The sequence below is a fragment of the Hemicordylus capensis genome, chromosome 1 (genome assembly GCF_027244095.1).
Source record: "Hemicordylus capensis ecotype Gifberg chromosome 1, rHemCap1.1.pri, whole genome shotgun sequence".
Classification (NCBI taxonomy): domain Eukaryota; kingdom Metazoa; phylum Chordata; class Lepidosauria; order Squamata; family Cordylidae; genus Hemicordylus; species Hemicordylus capensis.
In genome coordinates, this window is record NC_069657.1 from 145,649,842 (window position 1) to 145,672,960 (window position 23,119).

At 46.0% G+C, this 23,119-nt stretch overlaps 1 protein-coding gene and 2 long non-coding RNA genes across 4 annotated transcripts; 1 reads left to right on the forward strand and 2 right to left on the reverse strand.

The window, feature by feature from the left end:
* Window positions 1-546: 546 nt before the first annotated feature.
* Window positions 547-7,637, reverse strand: LOC128340185 (uncharacterized). 2 transcript variants are annotated; one of them, XR_008313511.1, is made up of 3 exons: window positions 7,218-7,637; window positions 3,755-3,862; window positions 547-2,305 (listed from the first exon to the last, which is right to left on the reverse strand). It is a non-coding gene; the product is annotated as an uncharacterized LOC128340185 (long non-coding RNA). The 2 variants fall into 2 exon arrangements; XR_008313512.1 differs by lacking the exon at window positions 547-2,305 and adding an exon at window positions 2,406-2,525.
* Window positions 7,638-11,864: 4,227 nt separating this feature from the next.
* LOC128340184 (glycine N-acyltransferase-like protein 3) lies at window positions 11,865-22,395 on the forward strand. The gene is made up of 6 exons (XM_053285040.1): window positions 11,865-11,907; window positions 12,160-12,291; window positions 13,692-13,799; window positions 14,720-14,846; window positions 19,658-19,778; window positions 21,689-22,395. Exons 2-6 carry the CDS (start codon window positions 12,214-12,216, stop codon window positions 22,086-22,088), a joined length of 834 nt encoding a protein of 277 aa, XP_053141015.1. The 5' UTR covers window positions 11,865-11,907; window positions 12,160-12,213; the 3' UTR covers window positions 22,089-22,395.
* LOC128340186 (uncharacterized) lies at window positions 17,240-21,707 on the reverse strand. The gene is made up of 2 exons (XR_008313513.1): window positions 21,619-21,707; window positions 17,240-18,376 (listed from the first exon to the last, which is right to left on the reverse strand). It is a non-coding gene; the product is annotated as an uncharacterized LOC128340186 (long non-coding RNA).
* Window positions 22,396-23,119: the final 724 nt, after the last annotated feature.

Consider the following 23,119-nt stretch of genomic DNA (forward strand, 5'->3'; position numbering starts at 1 on the left):
GAGGGAGGAGGTGAAGGGGAGGCAAGTGTTCCTCCAGTGAGGGCGAGCAATTTGAAGATGCGGGTGGGTTGGTGGGGTGGAGTACAGAGGAGAACCTGCACTGTCATTGAGGGGCAGGCTAACGGAAAAGATTAAAGTATGGGAGAGCTGCCATTTGGAAATTCTGCTCATTTAGAAGTTCTAAAAGAGTTATACAGTCCCTTTTCTACAAATCCCATTCCTCTACTAAATAACAGCAGATGCTTTCAGGATCAGCACCCAAAAGCATCAGTGAATGGGCGTGCACCTTTGTGCAAAACCTTTTTTTTTAAAGGAAGGGGTTGGAGAGGGTTAGGAGAGGGGCAGCAAGAGCAAAAAATCGGGAGGTCAGAGACTATTCCCCCTCGCTGCCATCAGCAGTGCCCGCTGCCTCTCCCACCTCCAGCGGGGGTGGAAGGGAAGGGAGACTATCGCCCTCCCCACCATATGCAGCGCCCGCTGACTCCCCTCCCCCCGTGATGAGAGCTAAACATTTGAAGAGGCAGGAAGAATCAGAAAAAGTTTAAATTAAGAAAATAGAAAAAGTTCTATTTTTAACAGAAATAGAAAAAACTGTCCATACTACCACACACTGCAGCGCATAGAGTCCGTATCAAGCCTCCCTACTACAGAAAAATACAGCTACTTTCCTGCAACCAATTTACAACACTGTAGGGCAAAATCGCATCATTATAATTCGAATCCAGGCATGGGAAATATGAACGGCACCCTTCTGACAACACAGCGACACCAGTGTAGAGACACAGGCAATATGGACAGACACTTAGCAGACACACTGTGAGTACGTTGCAGTGTCTAGTTTGGAAAGTGCCCTGTGAGCTTCCCTGGGGAGAGCAGTCCACAAATAGGGCATCCACATGGATAAGGCTTTCCCCCTAAAGATGGCAACAAGGTCAGGAGAAGGGCCTCTCTTAGAAGATCGGCTCAATGTACTCATGTTGGAAGAGGTCACCGCACAGGTATCCAGCCCCCAAACCATGAAGGGCTTAAGACGAGGAGCAGGTTTTTGAATTGTGCCCAGAAAATGATCAGGAGCTAATGTAGCTATGTAAGCATTTGTCAGATATTCCCAGTACCTGATCCGAGTTAGCAGGAAGCGATAGTTTCCAAAGTCTTCAAAGATAGTCCCACATATAATGCACTATAATCATCTAATCTGGAGGTTACTAGGGCATGGATAGCATTGGCCAAGAATGCCTGTCCAGAAGGGACAACAACTGGCAAACCAGCTGGAAGGTGCTATGTGCCACAAATGTCATGTGGGTCTCCAATGAAAAAGCTGGATCTAGAAGCACCAAAAACTGTAAACCTGATCTGTTAGAGCAGTGCTCCTCGCTATTTTTGAAATGGGGGCCACATGGCAAAAAATAACTTCCAATGTAAGAGCTATTTCCCACCATGCTGACTTCCACACAGTGCTACACTTTCCCCAGTGCCAGAGAGAGGGTGGGCTTTTAAAGAAACAGAACCCTGACACAATCATCTCTACAAGGTGCTGGGTGGAGTATTTGGCTTCACAGTTAGAGTCCGAGAGCCACTTTTAGGACTGATGTGAGCTGTTACCAGCTCTCAGGCCTTGCAATGGAGATCACTGCTTTAGAGAAAAGCAGTCCCATCCAGAAGAGGATAAACTTCACCACCACACATCAAACCAGTCTTTAAGAAGTTTTCATACTCTCTCTCTCTCTCTCTCTCTTTTTTTTTTACAACAGCAAATTGGTACAGATCAAGGCTTTTACTTGGCCTAAACCACCTCAATGCATCCTAACAACCTTTTAATCTTCAACCCAAGTGGCAGAAACAGTTTCTAGGAAGAGACCTGGGTTGCCTGCTGACTGGCTGGGGCTAGAGCCATGACTGGGGACCAGCTGGTAGGCTTCCTGCTTCTTTCCAGGACCATTTACTCATTTATTTCCAGAACAACACCCTGTATGCTATAGGAATGAGGGAATTCTCCAATCAGCATCAAGTCAAAGCAGCAGGGGGCTCCTTCTCAGCTTGAGTATCACCAGTTGTTCTCCTCAGAGTGGGTATTCATGCCACAGGCTGCAAAAGAGACATGCAGAACATGGCTACTCTCTAGGGAATCTGGATTTGGCATCTTATATGCCCTCTCCACCTTGTGCCAAGCAGCTGGAATGGGCTAGGCCAGCGCCACAATGACGGCGTCACAGCAGACACAATTTTACGGTCAACTTAAGCAAATGATCCATCTGGAGGCAGACTGTCCCACGGCTCTCAGCTTTCAAGGCCAGGAAGCTTCTGGCTGGAGGGAAGGAGGAGATAAGGGGGAAATGAACACACAGAAAGGAATCAAAAGAAGGGAAATAGAAATGGGAATTATTTCTGTTTACCGACATTTCTACTTGATACTTCTCAGTCTTCTCAGTCTCTGATCATAGGTGCTGATGGGTTTGGATGGAAGCACTTAGTCCAGTAGGAGTGAGTCTAATTTGGGATGCCCCATGCAAATTCCTCTGAGCTTTCTAAAGGAAGGTATAGTGAATACTCACACTTTATGTAAACAAACAACATCGTAACACTCAGGTCTCAACTACTGTACTCCAATGTGGTTGTGATAATGCACAGGATTGGAACATCAGCAAAGAGGTGGAACAAAGTATTGAGATATTTGGGGAGGGGGCAGTCTTCCAAGATGTGTACTGGCCCCAATTACATCAGCTTCTTAAGTATCAGAAAGCATAGGCACAATCTTAACCACTATTAAGATTAACCGGGTTACAGCAAGGAAGATCTATCACAGGTCCTCCAAGTTCTCCAAGGATTTTTTCCCTTCACTAAAGCCCCTTCCTCTGATCTTATGTCTAAATAGGAAAGCCCAGACTGACTCAGTTTCTTCAGGAAAGGTCTCTTTAGGTGGTCTGTCTTCCATCTGAGTCTCCTTCATGGGTTTGTTTGAAGTAAGCATGTTTTGGATTTCTCAAAATTAAAAAGATAGATGGTATCATTTCCACTGCTAGCTGAGCAAAGAGGCACCTTTTAAAAATGGTGATTCTCTTTATTTAGCAGGGGAAGAGCAACTGGCCCTATCCATCCCCAGCACAGCATCCCTCCAGTCAGAGGCGCTCTTACCCCCGGACCTTAGGGCTCCAGTCTGTGGCCTCCAAGTTCCAGGTGGGTCTCCAAAGGCCCAGGTGGGGCTCCTGCCACCACCCCAGCCTGTGCCCACCCATGGTGCCGAAAACTTCAATAAACTTCACAGCTGGGGGATGTGGGGAGTGAGCCAAGCAGGCGCCCAACCCCTGTGGTGGTGGTGGTGGTGGCAGAGGTGGCGTCGGGCAGAGTGAGAGCAGCTGCTGGGCCTAACTGTTCGGCCCAGTGGCCCTTGAGAACTGCAAGGTGCTCCAGCGTGCCTGCACAGAGCGTTGCAAGCCCGTGACAATGGGGTTCAGGTGTGCTGGAGCGCCTTGCAGTTCTCAAGGGCCACTGGGCTGAACGGTCAGGCCCAGCGGCCACTCCCACTCCACCTGCCACCGCCACCACCATGCACTTGTCGGTCCTAAGCCAGAGGAGAGCTTTTTCACAAGCTTGGGTTAATGTTCTGGCCTCTGCGGTTTTGGAGGGAAGACATAAAAGAATTCCCTGGAGGAATTGCCTATGCCCTTGTGGTGCAGGAGTGGTGGAGACAATCACTCATGTTTCCCTCTATTGCCCTTTCTATACATCTATTCGCTCCAACTGGATTGAGCCTCACCTTAGAAAATATCCAGGTCATTCTGATGAGTATTACTATATGTTGACTATTTTTTGTCAGATCGGTATAAGGGAATCACTGGGTTCACAGCAAGATTTTGTGTAGCGGCTATAAAGATAAGGAATGAACAAATTAGTTTTTAAACATTTCTTTTTATATGAATATTTATGTCCCCCCCCCCGCTTTATATATCATAATGTTTTATAATGTTACTTCGTATTTAACATTTTCATTAGAATTTTAACTTTTCTGTGTTCTAACTTGGTCATGGACCATAAATAAACTTACTACTACTGCTGCTGCCACCACGGGGGTGAAGGATGTCTGCTCGGCTCACCCCCACCCCACCCCTACCCTTGCTGTACACATGGCGGCTAGAATTATTCATGTTTTTGGCTCTGTAGTTCTGCGCAGCAGGGCAGCCACAGCATGCCTCTGGGGAGGCCCTCAGTTTTTTGAGGCCTTTGGAAAATGAATTTTCCCTTTTTTAAAGTCGTGGCAGGGGGAGCGGGGGGGGCTCCAAAGCCCTTCACGTCCAGGCACCCTAGGTGTGCCCCTGCCTCCAGTGGCTGTTGCTGGTATCTGTCTTATGTTTCTTTTTTAAGATTGTGAGCCCTTTGTGGACAAGGAACCATTCATACACACACACACCACTTTGGGAACTTTTGTTGAAAAGTGGTATATCGTCGTATTCATCATATTTGTATAATAACATCAAATTTGCACGTGCTTAGATCAGTTGGAATGTTTGTGGGGAGAAAAAGGAAGGGGGAACACAGTCCTTTTCCTCAGTGCCTGAATTGTTAAATAAATAAATAAACAAACAAACAAATAAATAAATAAATAAATAAATGACATTAATACTGTATTTACCCAAATCCTGGATGGTGCCCCCCCCAAGTTCTTTGAGTTAGAAAGTAGGGGGGTCATCTTAACAGCTTGCTGTGATCAAGAGAACAGGAGCACCTTGAGTTGCTCTGAGAGGCTGCAGCTGCAGCCCCCCAGAAACAGGGCTCCTCCTCGCCACACCCCTGAGTCCTGGTGCATATGCCATGGCAGAAAAGCAGATAATGGCTCAGAACTGTCCATGCTTGACCCAGGCTATCTAAAATGGATGGTCAGTGCCGCTCTTACCCCTGGACTTCAGGACCGAAGTCCAGGGTCTACACACCCCCTGGGGGCCCCCAAATCCTCTTTAGTCTGTCCTGGGTGGTATGGTCACCACTTGCCCAGACTGTGCCGGGTGGCTGAGTGTGATTGTGACTTGTGCTTGGTGGTTTAGAGACAGAGGGGGGAGGGGGGAAAGAAATATGTGGGATGGGAATATGTTAAGTTGTGGTTGGAATGTTTCTGCTAATGCATATTTGCATAAATATACCTGTTTTATATCCTCACATTCTTGTGAGTTCAGTTGCTGTTTGTGCCCTCAAGAACCCACATGTTAAAAACACCATGTTTGTCACTCTGTGTGTGTGTTTGTGTGTGTGTGTAGGGGGATGTTGCTTAATTTGCGGGGGGGGGGGGGCTCAGAAGGCCTTTAGGTCCAGGCTCCAAAATTACCTAATAGTAAGTGCACCTCTGACACACCTGTCCTGAAATAAATTATCACCTAGGTTACAACTAGAACTTTGCACCACTTGTGAAGTAGCCCCTCCCTTAGAATCTAGGAGACAAGAAGCATTGGGTTTTGAAAGACCAAGCTTCCAGAAAGCAATCTTCTTTTGACAAGACACACTGACAAGTTTAAAAAACTGTCAGTTCCAAGTTACACAAATATAGCCACTTTGCTATTCTACTTCTGGACTACCCTCTTTGCTTTTCCTCACTTTTCCTATAGTCCTCAGCACAATTGTGGCAGCAGCCCTGGGCTTATCCCCCTCATTGCCTCAGTCCCAGCCCTGGTCTATCCCTTTCCCAACAATTGAAGCATTTTGCTTGATGATAAACCTATGAAGAAAAAATTAAAAAAAACCCAAGTGACCGTTGCTAGGCCTTTTTCCAAACTGTAACACCAATGAATAACTCTGTCCAAAGTCCAGCCTATTTTCTTAACTAGAATGTCCATTCATTCAGCATATTAGGGACTGTCATATTAGTACAGTCATCCCTCTCTTATTGCCGTTTCCCCACTATCTGCCACTGGGAAATTGTAACCACCCTCTCCAACTGCAACACCTAACCATGGTTTGGCTTTTTTTTTTTAAAGGGGGGGGGGTTTGAGGGTGATTTGGGGGGGTCAGGGGGGCATTTCAGGGGTGATTTTTAGGGGTCAGGGGCAATTTGGGGGGCTTGGGGAAGTCATTTCCGGGAGCCAGAGGTCATTTCCAGGAGTCAGGGGGACATTTTCGGGGGTCATGGGGTGAGTCTTTCAATCTTTTACTTCGTCTTTGGTCGCTTGGTGATTGCAATTCCCCTAACCCCCTGTTTGCCATTGAAACCAATGGCTCATCTGCCACAAATTCACCAACCGCGATTGTTTCCAAGAACGGGACCCTTGCAGTTGGCAAGGGATAACTGTAATACAAGTATGGACCTGCAACAAAACATTGCAGTATATTCCTGGTGTGCATGTGTTACCTGAACCTGTGGCTGATCATGGTGAAAAAAGAAAAGTTAGTAAAGGCAGGAATCCCTGCTGTAACATAGGCAAACCCTCCCCCTGTTTTCTGGGTTGGGGGGCATAGGTGCTCAGTCCCAGCTGCTTTTCAAATCCTTTTCCCCAGAATCACAAAGCTATGAAATGGCCGGTGAGATCCTCTCACCCCACAGAATGTTTTTCAAACCTTTCCCCCTTGGAAGAAAGGATTTGTTACTGTCTCAGGGAATATTCTTCAAGCTGAGAAATTTCCCACTCTTTTTGTTCAAGCCAGGGCGCTTCCAGCTTACACGCTACAACAGTGGTGAAAAGCTTCAGCTTGGCAGGATCGTATTGAAAACGATCCCCAGAATCTCAAACTCCTACAACAGGAAAATACAGCTACTTTTTTGCAATGCACACACAATGTTGTAGCCCTATAACACAAAGATAAAACCTGGAAGAAGGCATCGGAAATGTGAACGGCACCTTGATGTCAGCACAGGGACTGCGGTGTTACAACATAGGAAATACAGAAGCACACGTAGCAGATCCAAAGTGACACTGTTGTAGGGTTTAATTTGGAAAGCATCCTGACTTCTCTCACTCCTCACCACAATTCCATTAGCTCTGCCCACCTGCTTGTCTGCTGTAACTGAACTCTGAGCTCATGAACATTCCATCCTATCAACTTACATGGGGGGGAGGTGGTGACCCCCTTATTCTTTCTTCTACAGATTTTTTGGAAATTGACATACCTGTGGGTCACCCCAAGTCTTCTGGTACCTCCCATTCACCTGCATATGCTCCAGTTATGTATTCATAATGATCAAAACATTTCCAGCTCTTTCAAAAACAAATGTAAGAAAATACATGAGAGATCATTACCTATGTGAATGGGAGCTGATGACATGAAGCTTCATGGTAGCATGCTTCTCCACTCTCAGCTCTTTATGTGTGAGGTTTATTTGTGAGATTTGTTCCAATATTCCTCCCTACTCACATCTTTCAGCCTTGTGGTATGGAATAGAGAGAAACTAGCCAAGCATATGAAGACAATTTCACACATTACTAAATTTCTATACGGAAGGTATATCCAAGTTACAATTTTGCCATGTGTAAAATGGCTTCATAACAATGAAATGGTGAAATGTAACTCTGACAGCGGTGGTAGCTCAAGACCACTGCACACCCGAGGTAGAGCACCAAGTGTTGCTGCCCACATGCACCTTCCTCTCCTCTCTCCCTTTTTTCAAGCAGCAGCACTGATAGCTGCTGCTTGCTGTCTTGCACATGCATGTACTCTGCTCAGAAACTTATCGGCAGCCAGTGTAGCTCTTTTAAGATAGGAGTGATATGGTCTCTCCGAAATGACCCAGAGACCAATCTGGCCGCCGCATTCTGGACTAACTGCAGTTTCCAGACTATGTACGAAGGCAGCCCCACATAGAGTGCATTGCAGTAGTCAAGTCTGGAGGTGACCAGCAGATGTACTACTGTTCTGAGGTCATTTATCTCAAGAAATGGACGCAGCTGGCATATTAACCAAAGCTGATAAAAGGCACCTCTGGCCACTGCCTCAACATGGGACACCAGGGAGAGTTTTGTATCCAGAAGCATCTCCACTGTGTACCTGTTCCTTCTGGGGAAGAGTGACCCCATCCAGAACTGGCAGATCAAAATCATATCCCGAGTTCCGACCCAGCACAATAAGTACCTCCATCTTATTTGGATTCAGTCTCAGTTTGCTACCTCTCATCCAGCCCATCACTACCTCCAGGCAGGCATTTAGGGAGGTTATGCCTTCTCCCGATGATGTTGACATGAATAAATAGATTTGGGTGTCATCAGCATACTGCTAATACCCTGCACCCAATCTCCTGATGATCTCTCCCAGTGGTTTCATGTAGATGTTAAACAACATCGGAGACAATATGGAGCCCTGAGGGACACCATACCAATGTTCAGTTTTTGAAGAACAACAGTCCCCGAGAGACACCATCTGGAATCTGCCCGAGAGGTAAGAGTGGAATCACTGCAAAGCAGTGCCTCCCACCCCAACCCCCTCAGACACTCCAGAAGGATACTATGATCGATAGTATCGAAAGCTGCCAAGAGGTCCAAAAGGACTAACAGAGTCACACTTCCCCTGTCAATTACCAATTGGAGATCATCCATAAGGTCGACCAAGGCAGTCTCTGCCCCATAGCCCACCCGAAAGCCAGTCTGAAACGGGTCTAGATAATCAGTTTCATCCAAGACTGCCTGGAGTTGGGAGGCCATCACCCTCTCAATTACCTTGACCAGCCATGGAAGGTTGGAGACAGGCCTATAGTTGCTCAGCGCCGAGGAATCCAGGGCAGGCTTCTTCAGAAGTGATCTAATAATTGCCTCCTTAAGGCAAGGAGGCATCTTGCCCTCCCTCAGAGAAGAATTTATGATCTCTACCAGGCCTTCTACGACAACCTCCCTGCCAGATAGTATTAGCCACATCGGCCAAGGGTCAAGAGAACAGGTGGTAGGCCGCATTGCTCCAAGCAGCTTATCCACATCCTCACGAGTCACAAACTGAAACTGATCCAGCCTAACCACATAAGAGGAGTTGCTGGACACCTCCAATTCAGACACTGCAGTAATTGTGGGCTCTAAAGCCAAGTCGGCCTGAATACAAGAGATTTTATCCACAAATTTCAAATTATTCTTTGACTTCCCTTTTGGAAACACATTAACAAAAAATTCTGTTACATATATTAAATTTCTTGAACTTTCCAATGATTGTATGCAATCATGACTTTGCCGGGTCACTGATGGGCCTCACTTACTAGTTTTAAATATAGGGAAAGGTGACAGTAATGGCCAGTAAAGGTGAGACTAATGGAAGGGTAACAGAGAATATGCAGCTTGTTCATATGAAAGAGGCTTAAAGCATTTTCATACATAAAGCTAAAAAGCGTCATTAAGCCTCCTCTCTCACACCAGCTGTACCACTTGTGAATCTAGCTAATGGAGAATACAACGTGAAAGGAAAATTGAACGTACATTGCAGCCAATATAGGCTTTACGTTCACATTAGAGAGGTTTAGGGGAAATCCATTTTAAGCTCTATATGAGAAAACACCCAAAGAAATACAGCTGCACTGAGTTGCTGTTGGGCTTTTCCTGCTCCCCGCTCCTTGCCCTCACAGGAGTGTATTGCTGAAGGTGGGGAGAGTGTTTATGCTTGGTTGCCTAGAGAGTAGAAATAGGTTTCCCCTACACTTGGCCACAACAACTTGCATCTGGGGGCTACTGAGTTACTTGCCTTCTCTGACCAAAGTCCTTTTTACATAGTCTGGCTATAGTTGTATGATACTATAAAGAACATTTAGGAAGCCTTGCACTTCTTTCAGCATGTCTGGCTGAAGAGTGCATCCACGTGTAACAAATCAGGTCTCAGGAGTGTACAAGGGCACACCTTGTACCTGAGGCATCAGATGTGCCTGGGGACGCATATACTGGACACAGAGCAGCAGAAACCCTGCTCTGCTCTCACTCTGCCTAGATAGGTGGCACTTTGTCCTGCTTGCTTCGCAGCTGGCTGGTCAGAGGCCCCACTCCTTTCCGAAAGGGAAATGACAAAAGACTCTGAAGCATGCTCTCACTTGGGTGGGCATCTAAACTGGCTAGATCTCAGCAGGTACCTCATCCTGCCAGCTGTGAACCATGGAAGGCCCAACTCTCCAGGCTACTATACCTGTACTGCATCACTCCTCAAATCCCTCCTCTCATACGTAGTGCTGGGCTTTGTGCTGGAAGAAAGAAAATGTAATCGTTAGTGTGACAAACATGCTATTATTTAACAACTCCTTGCTGAAGGGACTTCAGTGCAGAGTTTGGGGTTATGGGGCTAAAGGAGGCACAGTCAGGACTGCCAAGAGGGCACACAGTCCATTCTCCACTAGTCTGGAACCTTTGTTATACTCGCTCAAGCATTCATAAACCAACTGAGAGAGAGAGAGAAGGCAAGAAACTGATTCACATGATGATTCACAGGTCATTTCTGAGTGGGGGGTGAGGCTGAGATGAACTGACCAAACAATATAATGGCCATCTGGTTGTTCCAACATGTCTCCAAACTGCAAGGCCCATTCCTACTACAAGTTTAGAAAAGCAAGTTAAAGAACAGGGTAATTTGCAATATAGTGAAAGAGACAGGCAATTAGTTAATTACACAAATAATTATGCAAGAATTACAATCCAAGTCAGCGATCTCACTCTACCAGACCCAAAATGACTGCATAAAACAGTCGTGGTAAGTGAGAGAACAAGGCATTTGCTAAAGCAACTCGGCAAAAGCTGACACTCATGCAGATTTCTGGGTGCTTTCCAGATTACACGCTACAACAACGATAGTTTACTTCGGCTTGGCAGGATTATATATTCGGCTTGGCAGAACCGTAGATAAAGGGTGTTGTGCAAAGCCACCAGCAGGGGGAACAGTCTTTTCTAGCTTGAGCAAACCTCCTACAACGCAAAAATACAGCCCTTTTTTGCAACATTGTAGCACTGTAACACAAAGATAAAACCTGACAGAAGGCATTGGAAATGTGAACGGCACCTTGCTGACAGCGCAGGGAGTGCAATTTAGAAACACAGGCAGTACAAAAGCCCACTTAACGGACACATAGTGACACCGTTGTCACATGTAATCTGGAAAGCGCCCTGGTGACAAAGACACTGCCACTCTCGAATTCCCACTGCTGTGGCATAGACCAGAGTCTTGTGCAGCAACCACGAGTCCCCAGAGTAGGGACTTGTGCATGTACTGCTGTGTGGGCCCATCCTATGTGCAAACTTTGTTTCTTCACTAGTATAGCGGGGGCGGGGGGCAGAGCTGGCCCTACCATGAATCAGGGTGAAGCAGGCTGATTCAAGAAGCAGATTTGGGGCCAGTTCTCTAGGTGGCACAGCAGCCTACCCTTAAGGAAAGTAGGCTAAAAAAGAGAAAGGGAAGGGAAGGGAGGGGGGCACCATTTGGTGTTTTGTTTCAGACATCAAAAAATCATGAGCTGGCACTGTGTGCGGGAGCCTGAAGCAAAAAATGCTTTTCTTGGAGAAAGATTTTCCTGGATCAATGAGCTTGACAGCAGCTTAGTGTCACACCTGTTTGAAGCACAGTCCTCCAGCAAGATTCTTGGCCTTTTCTCTACCACACCCACCACTCATCCCTTTCCATTAGCCCCTTTAGCACCTCCTGGTGGGAGAGGCTAGGCCAGCAGAAGCTTCCCACAAACCAAACACTACTCTCCCATTCTTTAGAAGTGGGCCCATCCCATCTTTATTCGGAGGCTCTGCTAGTTGTACTTTATCATATGACTCCCGTCTTACATGTTCCTGGGCAGATGTCCAAGGTACAAATATGTTAATGGTTTATTTTACCCAGTTTGATATAGATTTCCCCCACCCTCTGCCCCCCAAGCAGCATAGTCCTCTAAAGAGACTTAGTTGGCCCTGACACTAACAGAGTGTGTGTATGTTGCTGTTTTGGCTTCTCATCTCTAACCTGTTCCTCTCACTGGGAAGACTCGGCTGACCAAAGGTGAGCAGCTGACAATATGAAAGAGCACCAAAACCAAATGATCTTGCCTATGTTGAACATGGAAGGGGGGGGGAGGGACTATCTGTTACTCTTGGGAGCACAGGATCTGTACTATCATGTATGTGTGTATTAAATAAGCCTTTTATTTTGGTGAGGTAGGAGGTTTCTCAGTTTGGTGATAATTTTGGTGATTTCTCAGTTTGGAGGCATAAGGAATTGCACTCTCTGTCTCGCCCCCCCCCACCACCACAGGTGCTTATCAACCACGCTGTTTCCGCTGATATCTGCCCATCTGCCTCCCAAGCGATGCTGATCCTATCCTGTTCCTCCAAGTTGCGGCTGCTGGAGGGGATACTGCGGAAGAACCTTCCCCGGACTCTTCCGGTACTCTTGAGCCATGCATTCTTCCTAGCTGGGAACCTGCTTTAGTCAAGGGGAAGCAAAAAAGAAAGGTCCCTGTTCTGCAGGGTCTCCTATTAAGCTAGGACTGTGAGCCAGACTCCTGTCAGCATGCTACCCTGGGCTCCATGAATGAATGGGGGTGGGATAAAAACGTGATAGATAGATGGATAGATGGATAGATAGATAAATCCAACAGATAGGATTGGCTACAGCAGCTCCCTGATTAGTACACAAACTGATTAGTACACAAACCTGGGATACTATATGAAAGAGCCTGTATACTATATGAAAGAGCCCTGCACATTGGTACATTGGAACATAGGAAGCTGCCATATACTGAGTCAGACCATTGGTCTATCTAGCTCAGTATTGTCTTCACAGACTGGCAGCTGCTTCTCCAAGGTTGCAGGTGGGAATCTCTCTCCGCCCTATCTTGGAGAAGCCAGAGAAGGAACTTGGAACCTAGATACTCTTCCCAGAGCGGCTCCATCCCCTGAGGGGAATCTCTTACAGTGCTCACATGTGGTCACTCATTCAAATGCAACCAGGGCAGACCCTACTTAGCTAAGGGGGCATCATGCTTGCTACCACAAGACCAGCTCTCTTCTCCTAGAGATTCTGTGGATTCAGGCAGACCTAGGTGGTCTTGGGGTGCATAAAATGTGTCCGAATATAACACTACCAATTATTATGTTGCTCCCTCTTGTATTGCACCTCTGAAGTACTGAACAGTGGTCTAGAAATGTAATAGGTAATACTGCATCCTGCTACCCAAAAGGCTTGAATCTTCACCCCAAAATGCACAGGCGTCTTTGCTCATTGCACCTTAGCCTCCCATTAACAGCTAGTCTCATGATATCCACTCCCTCTCTTGAATATGAATTGCCTGCTTCAGCATTCATTTCAAAAAAGAAGTTCTCAGACTGGGTTTCCAAATCAACAGCAGCATCTTTTCTTCTCTGAAATATTAGTGTTTTCCTCCACAACAGATTGGAAACTCTTTCCCACTATCCTCAAACCAGCATGGGCACGTCATTCACAGGTTATCCACATGGGTTGATTTTTCGACCTCATGAATGAGTAACCTGTGTGGCTGAAGTTCAAGCCAGAGCTCTCCGCTTCTCACCTAGAGGGGCGCCAAAATCAAACTTTGCCTAGGATGCCCAAAACCCTAGAGCTGGCCCTGATTAAGTGGCAGATAGGAAGGGCCCAATTGAACCCATCCGGGCTGTGCTCTAAACCAGACCATACAGTGTAGGTTGATGCACAGGTCAACATCTGAACCAGCCCCCCACTCCACGGATTCTCTCCCCACACATCTCTCTCAGACCGCCTCCCTGCGCAGCACTGCTACACCAGCTCTAACCTATGACTCTTGACAGGTCCATGGGGCAGTAATGAACATAAACCGTGGGAATCCAGCTGGTCATGAGGTGATTGTGGATTCCTGGCCAGAGTTCAAAGCTGTCCTCACCCGGCCTCACAGAGAGGTATGGCTTTTGGGGCTCTTGGGAGTCATCTTATATGGAATTTCAGAATGGATTGGGATGGAATTGGATTAGAATTCTTCATAGTGAGCTGGGTATTGTCTCTAAACCAGGCTTGGATGGAAAGTAGGAGTCGTCATCTCCCCCGCCCCCCCCATTCAGTTAGAGTGCCGGACTAGGACCAGGGAGACCCGAGTTCAAATCCCCATTCAGCCATGAAACTAGCTGGGTGGCCCGTCACTTCTCTCTCAGCCTAACCTCCTTCACAGGGTTGTTGTGAAAGAGAAACTCAAGTATGTAGTACACTGCTCTGGGCTCCTTGGTGGAAGAGTGTGATTTAAAATGTAATAATAATAATTAATAATAATAATACCCAGTAGCTGGGTTAAAGATGTGAGAACACTCTTAACCTTGGCTAAAAGCCAGGTTCGTTAAGGGGGTTAGGCAGGCGAGGAGTGGAGGCATCCGTGAGGATCCCACCACTTCTCATAACCAGGCTAACCCTGCCTGGGGCAGCCCAGGTAGGTTAGACTGGTCATGAGAACAGCCTCAACAAATCGTTCTGACTAGAACGAAGAGAGCCCAGTTTCCCCTCCTTTTAACATGACTCTTACCTAGGACCTCCTCACATGTGCTGTGAATTTGGTTTGTATCAGACTGTCAGCACATGAATTAAGGAATTGGAGGGATAAATAATAGAGCTGCCTAACATGCAAACATTTGAGTGGTGGCACTTTCCCCATCACTTCATCTCTACACTAAGAAAAGCCTTGCCCACTTAATTTTTGCACATCAGCAGCTGTGAATGTTACAGAAATCCTACAAGGAACATATTGGTAACTTAGAAGAAATGACTAGCCTGAGAAAAAGGCTATGCTAATTGTGAAATTACGCATATAGTAATTTTTATGCCACTGTTTCAGGTTGCCTCAGATGACTTGGATATATATGTCAACATGTATGCAGCCTTCTACTGGGATCTTGATGTGTATCGGACACTGTTGCAGGACAAGGACGTTGTCAACTGGACCCAAAACTTCCGTATCCATGGTAACAAGAGTCAACAACACTGATATGTTGTGTGACCGACACTTCACAAAATTTCTGGATGCAGCTCATTCACACGATCCTCATCTGGGTAGGAGGAGCGCCCAGCCAAGTTAGTGTTGGGATATGCAACAGCTGCAGCTTAGCTTGCTGTATTGTTTGCATGCAATCTACTATAAAGCCAGAGGGGGCACTATATTTTCCTCTGTATTGGTTGGGCTAGCTAGGAGTTTCTATTCTTCCTGTTGTTGTTTGTCCCCATTCTTTGTGTATGAGTCAGCAAGTTCTGCATTGACCTCATAGTGCCTTTGTCTCCGAAGTAAAGTTCTCTTTAAAAACATTCCACTGGTGTTTGCTCTGTACTCCACATGGACAGAATACACTCTGCAACAGATAGGAGAGCTGGGCGCACTCCTAATCGGTGGTCATGTGAACTAAAAAGCAAGATAGGAGGAGGAGAGAGTGAGCATGTGGAAGACAGGAGCTGGGTCGGACAGGCACGCCCTATCCAGATTCTCTCTTCAGCATTTTACTGAGGGTGGGTGTAAAGCCAAATACCTACCCAGTTTTCAGCTCCCATATGATCACTCTCTCCTCTTCCCTTGGTTTTCATTAGTTCACATGACTGCCAATTGGCAGCGTGCCCAGTTCTCCTACCTTGGCTAGGTGCTCCTCCTACCCAGATGAGAATGGTTTGAACAAACCTGTAGTTGTGGGGGCGGGGGCGATGTCATTCTGTCATACAACCCGAAAAGGTCGTTCCTGGGAGTGCCCTGTGGAAACTGTGCTGCTGAGGCAGGCAACATGTTATCATAGAGTTCTCCAGTCTGCCCTCCTTACAGCAGTTCTCCATCCTTCCTCCTGCCATTAACCAAGGGAATACCTCACAGATGTGCCATGAGACGTCTATCATGGGGCAAACTGAGGTGACGGCCTCAATTGGTGAGCATGCCCAAAGTGACAAGTGTGGGCACCCAGCCCTGCTGCGGGCATCACATCACCTGCCTGCTGTTGCCACCACCCTTTCTTCTCTCCACTGCTACCATCCCTTTTCCTTCTTCTTCCCCCACTTTGGGTCTTTCCCCCTCCTGGGTGCACTCTGCTGGTTCTGCCAGCCCTACCTCCTGAGCTGGAGTAGAGCCCACTCTGCCAGTCCTTTCCCCTCCTACATCCCCCTGTCTGGGCATTCGCTGCCTTTCTGCCTGTCACCACTGCTGTTCTGGCTTCTAGGCAGACATCTTCAGCTCTGTCCATGCACTCTATGCAACAGGCCTGGTCAGCAAAAGGAAGGAGGGAAGCTGATTACAGTAACTAAGTGGAAAACTCCCTCTCTTTGATGTTTTCTAGGGATGTGCACAAAACAAATTTTGCATGTTGTTTCAAACTCAAAACAAAATGCAGACAGCCAAAAAGTTGCATCAAAACAGCAGTCAACCCAATTGTTTCAACAGAACAAAACTCAAAATGTTTCAAGAGTTTCAGCCATAGGGAACAATGGGGAAACCCGAAACACCCCATTGTTCCCCTTGAGTAACTCCTAGGGACACAAAAGTGAGTTGAGTGGTAGGGCATGATGGATGCTATCTACCACACCGCCCACAAAAGAAATGGGCAAGCAGGTGACTTTTAAACAAATGTTTAACCTTTCCCCCAAACCTCCATAGGATTACAAGCCAATCACAAGCCAGTTCCAGAAAACCAACCAGCAAGAAAAAACAGGCCTCCAAAATGGCACTGAGGCTAAGCAGAAAGCTCACTTCACTCTCACTTGCCTGCCCATCACTGGCACTGTTGTTGTCTCCCCAGGACTGCACTTTCCTGTCCCTGGAGGAGACAACATAGGAGAAGTGCTGTGCTAGAGAGACAGCAGGATGGCAATGGCTAGGCAAACAAGGAGGTGAATGGAGTGAGTTTTCTGCTTAGTCTCAGCTCATCATGCCCCCGCCCCCTTTGAGTCCCTCTGATCAAAATGGGAATGCTGAGGCTAAGCAGGAAGCTCACTCTACGCATTTTCTCCTAAAAGGAGGAGGAGAGCTGGTCTTGTGGTAGCAAGCATGACTTGTCCCCATAGCTAAGCAGGGTCTGCCCTGGTTGCATCTGAATGGGAGACTTGAGGTGTGAGCACTGCAAGATATTCCCCTCAGGGGATGAAACTGCTCTGGGAAGAGCAGAAGGTTTCAAGTTCCCTCCCTGGCTTCTCCAAGATAGGGCTGAGAGAGATTCCTTCCTGCAACCTTGGAGAAGCCACTGCCAGTCTGTGAAGACAATACTGAGCTAGATAGACCAATGGTCTGACTCAGTATATGGCAGTTTCCTATGTTCCTATGTTCCTAAGGAAGGGGACGAACAGGATAGGCTTTGAAACAGAAGCATCTTGTCCCAATGACTCCACCTGCTGTCTGCTGATAAATGGGATTTAATTGTTTATTACAATTGATAATATGTACTTTCACTCTGTTTTCACATTATTTCCTGTCAAATGAGATGCCTTCTTTCCTGATTTTAGAGGTGCCCCGGGACCTCTAAAAGCAGCAGGACCACTGTGAAAGGCCTCTTAGAATGGCCAGAATGCTCACGTCACTTGTTTTCTCATTCTCCTCCAGAACATGTTTTCTCTGTTTCCATCTCCTCCTGGAACAGGCAAGTGTGGTGCTGGGTCTGGCAGGACTGGCAGAGCGCACCCTGGAGGGAGAAGGACTTGAGAATATATACATTTTCAGATGCTGTTTAAATACTTGCAAGGAGGAATAAGTGTGGATGTTGGGAGGCAGTGAATTTCAGAGACAAAGGATAGCAAAAGAAAAATGATGGAGGTGTGAAATTGAGAAAGTTACTCAAGGTTTGACCAAGAAGGAAAATATCAACAGAGCTAAGATGCAAACAAAGGGGAGATACACAAGAAAAAGCTAATAGGGATGTGCACGAATCAATTTTTTCATTTTGATTTGTACCCAAATCGAACAGCTGGCTTGGGAATATAATTGTAAAGGGGAATCTGGCGAGGATTCATCTTTACAAGTAAAGGGCTTTCCTTAAAGTAAATGCAGGCAGTGTGGGGCTAGATCGTAAGACCAGGAAAATAATGACCATCAGTCATGCTCTGCACCCCCGCAGTGATGTAGATAGGCTCTACCTCCCTCGCAGCTCAGGTGGAAGAGGAATGCTGCAAGTCCATCAAACAGTAGAGGAGGAGAAAAGAGGCCTTGAAGAATATATAAAGGACAGTGAAGAAGATGCACTTCAAATGGTCAATAACGAGAAACTATTAAACACCAATGAAACAAAGCAGGCCTACAAGAAAGAACAAGTCAAGAACAGAGCAGAAAAAAAGGAAAAATAAGCCACTGCATGGTCAATATTTGCACAATGTAAGTGGAAAATCAAACATTACCAAGACCTGGCAAGTTGATTAGGTGGTCCACAGTTTCATCTGCTTCTTTACAAAGGCGGCACTTGCTGTTTGTTGTGGATTTTTCTACTTTTTCTACTTTTGCTCTTATTGCATTTGTTCTTAGTGCCTGTTCTTGTTGTTGCTGTTGTTGTTATTTTAAAAATAGAAATATTATTATTATTATTAATAATAATTACTATTATTATTAAAAATATTTCTATTTCACTCCTCCTGTACATTACTGCTTGGGGCTGCTCACATTAATAAAATAGATACAATGTAAAATAAGACTAATAAACAAGTTAAAAGATCAGGCTAAAACCACATTTAAAATTACTATTTTTAAAACAGTTTCAAATTAAAAGTTATTAATCAGCTAAAAACTGATAACAATAAAAACTAAAGAATCTATAAGATATAAGCAGTTAAAGAGTAGTTAAGTGGTGTGATGTGATCTCAAACATTTATTTGATTTCTACCCCACCTTGCAATACAAAAGGATCTTCAGGGTGGCTTGCATAAAATAGTAAAAGTACATTGGGGGCCACCACCTCAGACACATGGAGTATCGCTCTGGAATGGCATCCCTAACCTCCGCTCGCAGATCATTATGTAGTTTCCATCTCCTTTCATTCCATCTCACTCTTCTGTTGGCAATTGCCTGCCTATATTCACCCTCCCCCAGGACAACAGTATTTTTTGGTGTCCAAGGACAGATTGGTAGGAGTCAGGCAGAGCAGCTGTGCCTTTGATAAACTGCTGAGATATGGTAGTTAGATATGTGCATCTAACAACTTCCTGCACCAACCTCCCAAACACACACACCTTTCTCTTCCTTCCTGAATATTGTTGGGAATATAGGTCTTTCGAGGGCCTGCACATTCTTCTGTACATTAATCCCTGGTGGGTGGCCCAGAAGATGTTTCCAAAAGGCTTTCTTAGTAGCTCTGCTATCACCTGCTATCACCTTTGAAGGGGAGACACCATTAAGTATTTTGCAAGAGTCACAAATCCCACCTGAGGGGAGAGGCTGACCCTGACATCATTCACCCCTTCCCCTTCCCTGCTCCTCTATCAGGTGTGTCTTGGTTAGGTCAGTGTAAGAAGGAACAGCAGGCAAGCTAGATGTGAGAGACAGAGGTGAGGGCTAGCAGCACATTTTAGGGTGCAAGGTTTGCTATCCGGAAAATTGATATAATCTGTTGCTGACTCTTAGGAACGTTTTGCTATCTACCAACTCCATCCAATACTCAGTTTGTACATTTCTGTAAATAAATGAATATTATAAAGACACCATAAGTCTTCCAGTATCTCTCCTTCAAGGGAAACCACAATCCAAGTAGCCCTACATCTCTGGAACTCCTCAGTGCTTGGAGAAGTGTGGGGTGGAGGGCATCTAATAATGTTTTACTACCCTCTGTAGGTAACCAGGATGGGATATTGGAGGCCTCCCGAGAGGCCGCTGTTGTCAAGAAAGTGCAGTTTTCAGCAGATTCCTTCATCACCTACACGTGTCCTGATCCAAACAAATACTCTGAATATCGGTGAGTGTTGATCTTGCTATCCCCCTTTTTTCACTTGTGGCACTGGCTAATCTATGGTGCTTTCTAAGTGAAGAACCTTCACACAGTCAAGGTGCTCATGGTCAACGGTGACATTTTCAGCCTAGCCAAAGTCAGGTGCCGAAGTTAGTATTTCAGAAAGTAGGTAGACCTAGTCCTGGATGAAAGTGAAAATGCCACACAAGAGGATGTTTGAATAGGGGTGTTGCTTTTAAAAGGCATCAAACAGCAAGATAAGCAATCCTGGAAAGTCCAATCTCAGCTTCGGCGGGGGGAGGGGTTATTTGTTATTTATTTTATTTATTACATTTTTAACTGCCCACTCCTAATGGCTAAGTGGGTCACAACAGGTGGTTTTAGTCCTGGACTCCCCCACAAAACTGCCTATAAAGGGAAAAATATTAGCAACATAGGAAACTGCCTTATACTGAGGCAGACTATTAGTCCATCTAGCTCAGTATTGTCTACACTGACTGGCAATGGCTTTTCCAAGATTTAAGGCAGGAATCTCTCCCAGCCTTACCTGGAGATGCCAGGGAGTGAAGTGGGACCTTCTACATTCAAGCATGCAGATGCTTTTCTTCTGAGCTATGACCCCATCCCCTAAGAGGAATACCTTTCAGAACTCACACGTAGTCCTTCATCCAAATGCAAACCAAGGTGGCAAAGGGGACAATTCATGCTCGCTACCACAAGACCAGCGCTCTTCTATTGGGGCAGACATGTGATATGAACTTCCATATCTCGTTCCCCACTGGTAGTCATTCCTGCTGATTGTGGTAGAATAGAAGCCATCCCCCCACCAACAGAAAATGTTTGCCACTCACTCCCTGTCACAAGAGTAAAGTGGGATGTTTTAAGGGCCAATGCCATTGTTGGCTTCTTGAAAAGGATTAGTTTATCAAGGATTGTTAGCATCATAATACCAAAGAACACAACCTGTTTATACAGAACAGAGGCCTTTTACCTCTGATTACTAGATGCTGGGCATAAACAACAAAGAATGTCGTACAGCTTCATGCTGTGCTTGTGACCTTCCCAGAGCTATTCAACTGGTAACTGTGGATATAACACAACTATGACCACAGTAACTATTAGAGCAGGGGTCAGCAGCCTTGTCCAACTGGCATGCCAAGTCTTGAGGCAATGCCTAGGACTTGCAAGTTGCTGGCCATGCCCATCATGCCAATATCAGGGCAGGGGCAGTGCCACCAGACTACCGGCTTCCTGCCTCCTTCCTCAGCCTCTCCCAGCCAGACTGCAGCCAGTTCACTAGCTGAGAGGCTTGCTTTTTCTAGAAAACTCCCAGCAAGCAAATCAGTTGCAAACCGGTTGGGAGACGCTGAGAAAGCACACAGGAAAGAGGCAGACTGACCCCACCCCAACGTTGGCATAAAGGGGCCCACTCTGCCTCCCTCCTGTGCACTCCCTCTCCCGGCCAGCTTGCAACCAGTTTGCTAGCTGGGAAGCCTGCTCATTCTAGAAAGCAAGCCTCCCAGCTAGCAAACTGGTTGCAAGCTGGAAAGGCTGAGGAGGTGCACAGGAAGGTGGTGGAGCGAGAGCCCCTCACACTGACATCAGGAGTAGGACTGCTTTGTCTCCATCCTGCATGCTTCCTCAGCCGCTCTTTGTGCCACGAAGGATAACCTCATGGCTCATGGCACTCCTGTATTGTCAAAATAGAGGGATATGTCCTTTTTAAAGCGAATTCCTATTTTGATTATTGTTTGTTATTAATCTGCTTTTCAACACAAAGCATGCTTAAAATGGTTTACATTGCAAAAGGAATGAGAACAGTATTCCCTGTCCCAAAAAGGCTCACCATCATGTTCTCCTGTTTAGCTCTCTTCCTATTCCTTTGCAGTATGACTCTTATCTCTCTGCTCTTCCAGGCTGGATCCTGGCTTCACACTCTCCTCCTTGAATAGCTCCCATGTTGATCTGCTGAATGAAACGTGGCACTATGGGGGCAATGAACAAAGCCACAGGTACCTGGCCAGCCTGGTGAGGCACTTCCCCAACACCTGCATGCTGGATGCCAATGGTGTCCCAGTCAGCTGGGGCCTGATGGATTCTTTTGGTGCAATGGCACATGGCTACACCCTTCCACCACACCGTCGCAAGGGCTATTTATCTGTGGTGGCAAAAGCACTAGCCATTCAAGCCCATGCAGCTGGCTACCCTGTGTATGGCAATGTTGCCCTAGATAATATCCGCATGCTCAGCTTGCAGGAAAAACTGGGCTATCAGAAGGTATCAGAGTTGTGTGTCATTTCTGCTTTCACTTTGTAAAAGAAGAGAGTATCAAAGTTTTACCATGGGCCTTCAAGCAGGCACCCAGCTCCATCTCTCTTGGACTCCAGCAACAGCCAACCAGCCTTCATGAAACAAAGTGAAAGGGAGACCCTTCCATTGGCCTGGGCTGACAGTTATTCATCCTGTCTTTCCCTGAACAATTGTCCTTCCCTTTGACTCTTCTTTCCTTTCCTCCCTGTTGTGTCTTGTCTATCTATAGACTGTAAACCTGAAGACAGTGTCTGATATCCAGTCTAAGTTAAATATAGCCCTATCAAAATTAAATAGCCCTTTAGAGTAACCCCTGAGTAATACTATTGAGTAACTTTGTCTGGATGCCAGCCACTTGGAGCGTTATTTTTACTTTTTATACAGCACTTAGTAATTTCAGTTGACAAAAAATAAATAGTATCATTTGGCATGAGTGATAACTGTATGCAGAATTCCCCTGTCCCCACAACTTTCTCATCATCTGAGAACTTTTGAAATTTTGAATTATGATCCTACTACCAATGAGGCAAAACCAGTAGTGCATTAAGGAAGATATTCATACTTACCTCCAAAGTAGTCAGCAGCCCCTTTATGATAGTGTGTGTATCACTCCTGCAATGCATCTTGCCCCCAACCATGGATGTTCTTGACCGCTGATACATTTGTTTTTCCCCTATTCAGATATTTAATACCCTACATCTAAAATGGTCAGTAATGAAAACTGTGGTCTAATGATATAATAAAAGATAATTTACTTTGTCATGTGTTGTTGGAACCATGGAATTGTCCCCAGAAGGCTGGAATACACTTTTCCCATTTTGGTGGTGGGGAAGCCCTTATGACACAGGCAAGAAAGACTGCCATGACCCAAAAGATGAGGCATTCACAGCCATGGGGAAAATGAGACTCTAAAGGTTAAACTTCTGTCTCCTAACTCAGTGATGCATTGTTCTCTGCTCTTCCAGGCTGGATCCTGGCTTCACACTTTGCTCCTTGAATAGCTCCCATGTTGATCTACTGAATGAAATGTGGCACTA